Source organism: Meleagris gallopavo, chromosome 1 (assembly GCF_905368555.1).
Source record: "Meleagris gallopavo chromosome 1, MGAL_WU_HG_1.1, whole genome shotgun sequence".
NCBI lineage: Eukaryota > Metazoa > Chordata > Aves > Galliformes > Phasianidae > Meleagris > Meleagris gallopavo.
In genome coordinates, this window is record NC_139404.1 from 103,455,726 (window position 1) to 103,459,402 (window position 3,677).

The 3,677-nt window shown below is 64.9% G+C and overlaps 1 protein-coding gene across 1 annotated transcript; it reads left to right on the forward strand.

The window, feature by feature from the left end:
• The first annotated feature begins 1,698 nt into the window (after positions 1 to 1,698).
• Positions 1,699 to 3,456, forward strand: OLIG2 (oligodendrocyte transcription factor 2). The gene has a single exon (XM_010727494.2). The coding sequence runs from the start codon at positions 1,828 to 1,830 to the stop codon at positions 2,728 to 2,730; it is 903 nt and encodes a 300-aa protein (XP_010725796.2). The 5' UTR covers positions 1,699 to 1,827; the 3' UTR covers positions 2,731 to 3,456.
• Positions 3,457 to 3,677: the final 221 nt, after the last annotated feature.

A 3,677-nucleotide genomic window follows, 5' to 3' on the forward strand; every position in this document is an offset into this window, starting at 1 on the left:
AGAAAAGGGAAAAAATAAGAAGGGAAAAAAAGGAAAAAGGGAAAAGAGGAGAGGAGAGGAGAGGAGAGGAGAGGAGAGGAGAGGAGAGGAGAGGAGAGGAGAGGAGAGGAGAGGAGAGGAGAGGAGAGGAGAGGAGAGGAGAGGAGAGGAGAGGAGAGGAGAGGAGAGGAGAGGAGAGGAGAGGAGAGGAGAGATTATGGGAGCACATATCTTCTGTGTGATCCTTTTTTCCCGTATTTGTAGCCTTTTGGGTCAGGAAATGAAAACTGGAAGAAACAGAATAGTTTTTTTGTAATTTTGCTAGAAAAAAAGGAAAGGAAAGGAAAGGAAAGGAAAGGAAAGGAAAGGAAAGGAAAGGAAAGGAAAGGAAAGGAAAGGAAAGGAAAGGAAAGGAAAGGAAAGGAAAGGAAAGGAAAGGAAAGGAAAGGAAAGGAAAGGAAAGGAAAGGAAAGGAAAGGAAAGGAAAGGGAAAAAAAATAAAAGGAAAAAATGGAAAAAAAAGAGGGAAAAAGAAAAAGAAGGAAAAAAAAAAAGGAAAGAGGAAGGGAAAAGAAAAGGGAAAGGAAAAGAAGAAGATAAAAGGGGGGGGGGGAGGGGGAAGGGAGGAAAAGAGGAAGTTGCTCCCCTCCACCCCTCCCCAGGCGGACCGAGAGAGGCCCCAGAGGCCCCCGCCGCCGGGTTCGGGCGTTCCCGGCCGTGAGCCGGCTCTGAAAGCCGCCGGACGCCGTAGATCCGACGGAGAGGACGGGCGGGGGCCGGAGGCAAACGGGAGTTGCAGGGCTGAGCTGGGGGCCGCCGGCTTCGCATTCTCCCTCTGCCCGCTCCCGCCGCCCACCTCCACGTCCCCCCGTCCCCGCGGACAGGTGCGGGTGCTCCGCCCGGGGCGCGTCCCGGAGCGGCGGCACACGCCGAAGGGCGGCGGGGGGGCGGCCCGGCTGTCGGCGGGCGGATTTCCCTAATTGACGCGTTACGGATCAGCCCCGCAACCGTTGGGAAACACATTTCCACGCTTCACTTCTTAACGTTTTAAAGACATCTTTAACGGATGGATGGGGCCGGCCGGGCCAGCTGGGAAACACGCGGGTGTCAAAATAATGCAACAAAGGGCCGGGGGGCGCGGGGGGGCGGCCTCGGCGGGAGGAAGCGGCCCCGGGGCGTGCGGCTGCGGGTGCGGGGCCGGGGCTGCGGGGAGGGCGTCCTGCGGGCCCCGCTCCCGGCTCCGGGACGGAGCGACGTGAGCGGTGTGAGGAGGGGTGAGTTGTTCCCCCCCCCTCCAACAGCTGTTCCCAGAGCTGTCATTGTTACACGTTACGATGGATCTGACAAAAGTCCCTTCCCAGCCCGCTTCCCCCCCCCCCCCCGCCCCGCGGGGCTCCCCGCCGCCCGCCCGCCCCATCGAGCCGGAGCGGCCCCGGTGACATCAGCCGCCCCCCCCGCCGCCGCCGATTGGCGCAGGCCCCCTCCCGCCCGGTGACATTGTTCCTCCCCGGCGCGGCTATAAAGGCGCCGCCGGAGAGCCGCAAGGTGCGCGCTGCTCGCCCGACACGGCGCGCCGCTGCCCACGGCCGCCCCGAGCACGGTGAGAGCCCGGCGGGACGCAGCGGAGGGAAGCGCGGGGCGGGTGGAACGGACGGGGCGGACGGCGAGGGGACGAGACGGGCCGGGAGGCGAAGGGGCGGGACCGGACGGGACCGGACGGGACGGGACGGGACGGGAAGGGACGGGAGGAGACAAGAGGGGACGGGCCGTGGCGAACTTTCCGCGGACGGTGGCTGACTGGGGCCGTCCCCGGCTCTCTCCCGCCGCAGGCAGCCCGCCCGCCGGGCCATGGACTCGGACGCCAGCCTGGTCTCCAGCCGCCCGTCCTCCCCGGAGCCCGATGAGCTCTTCCTCGCGGGCCGGAATAAAGGCGGCGGCGGCGGCGGAGGAGGAGGAGGCGGCGGGAGCTTCACGGGCGGCACCGTGTCCAGCTCGACGCAGAGCGATTCGCCGCCGGAGCTGAGCGCCGAGCTGCGCAGCGCCATGAGCGCCGCGGGGGTGGTGGTGGTGGACAAGCTGGGCTTCAAGTCCTCGTCGTCGTCCTCCTCGTCGGCCTCGTCCGCCTCCTCCAAGAAGGACAAGAAGCAGATGACGGAGCCGGAGCTGCAGCAGCTGCGCCTAAAGATCAACAGCCGCGAGCGCAAGCGGATGCACGACCTCAACATCGCCATGGACGGGCTGCGGGAGGTGATGCCCTACGCGCACGGCCCGTCGGTGCGCAAGCTCTCCAAGATCGCCACGCTGCTGCTGGCCAGAAACTACATCCTGATGCTCACCAACTCGCTGGAGGAGATGAAGCGCCTGGTCAGCGAGATCTACGGCGGCCACCACGCCGCTTTCCACCCCGCCGCCTGCCCCGCCGGCATGGGCGCGCACTCGGCGCCGCTGCCCGCCCACCCGGGCCACCCCGCCTCGCACCCCGCGCACCACCCCATCCTGCCCCCCGCCGCCGTCTCCAGCGCATCCCTGCCCGGCTCCGGCCTCTCGGCCGTCGGCTCCATCCGCCCCCCGCACGGCCTCCTCAAGTCGCCCTCGGCCGCCGCCGCCGCTCCGGGGCTGGGAGGCGGCTTCCAGCACTGGGGGGGGATGCCGTGCCCCTGCAGCATGTGCCAGGTGGCGGCCCCCCCTCACCACCACGTCTCGGCCATGGGCGGCGCCGCGCTGCCCCGCTTGGCCTCCGACGCCAAGTGAGCCCGTCCCGCAGGGCCGCCCCAGCACCTACGGAGCGCCCCGACGGCGGGGCCGGCCGGGAGGAGCCGCCCGCAGCCCGCGGCCGTCCGCGCGTCTCTCGGCGGCGTCGCCGCCGTCTCTCCCTTCGCTCGGGCCGAGGGGTGAACGCGGCCGGCGGGCTGGAGGAACCCGACGCCGAGGACTTTGGCGGTCCGTCTGCCCGGCCGTCTGTCCGTCCGCAGTCACAGGGGACCGTCCCCACCCCTACCCGCACCCTCCCCGCTCCCGCTCCGATCACCCTCCGTCGGTTTTGTGTCTTTCGGGCTTTGTACATAGACCCCGCGCTGAGCCCCGTCCGAGCGCTGCGCTGTGTCACAGCCCCGCGGCCGCCGCGCTCCCCTCGGTCCGGTCCGATGGGGTTCGGCGGGGGTTGTTTTTTTGATTTCTCCTCTTTTTTAAAGCATATAACACAATTCGCGTCCCCGCCGCCTCTAACCACGTTGGAAGTCCGTAATGCTCTCTGTGTCCGTGTCGCAGTCCCGAGCCCCGGGCTCGGCCCCGCAGTAACACTTTTCTTATCGCCGCCCCCTGCAGAGATTTTATCGTCCGTTTATTTTTGTAAAAAACAAAAAGAAAAAAAAAACGAAAAAAATTGCTAAATAATATTTATTACTTGTTTGGTTGCGAAAGGAAAAGCGATCCGCTGTTGAGATTTTAAATAAAAAAGGAAAAAAAAACATTTTACGTCAATAGCGCTTGGTATTCGTTAAGGTCGGGGTGCGGGGGGGACGAAAGTGATCGTTCCGTGGCCGAAATCGTTTTTCCTCACTCGTTCCTCGCAGAACGTGGGTGGGGAAGGAGCAGCGAATGCCCCCCGGGCACCGAATCGGGGTGCTGTACCACAGGGTCCGGCCCTCGGCGGGAGCTCGAAGCGCTTCTGGGGAAGGAAACGCGAAACTTCGCCACTC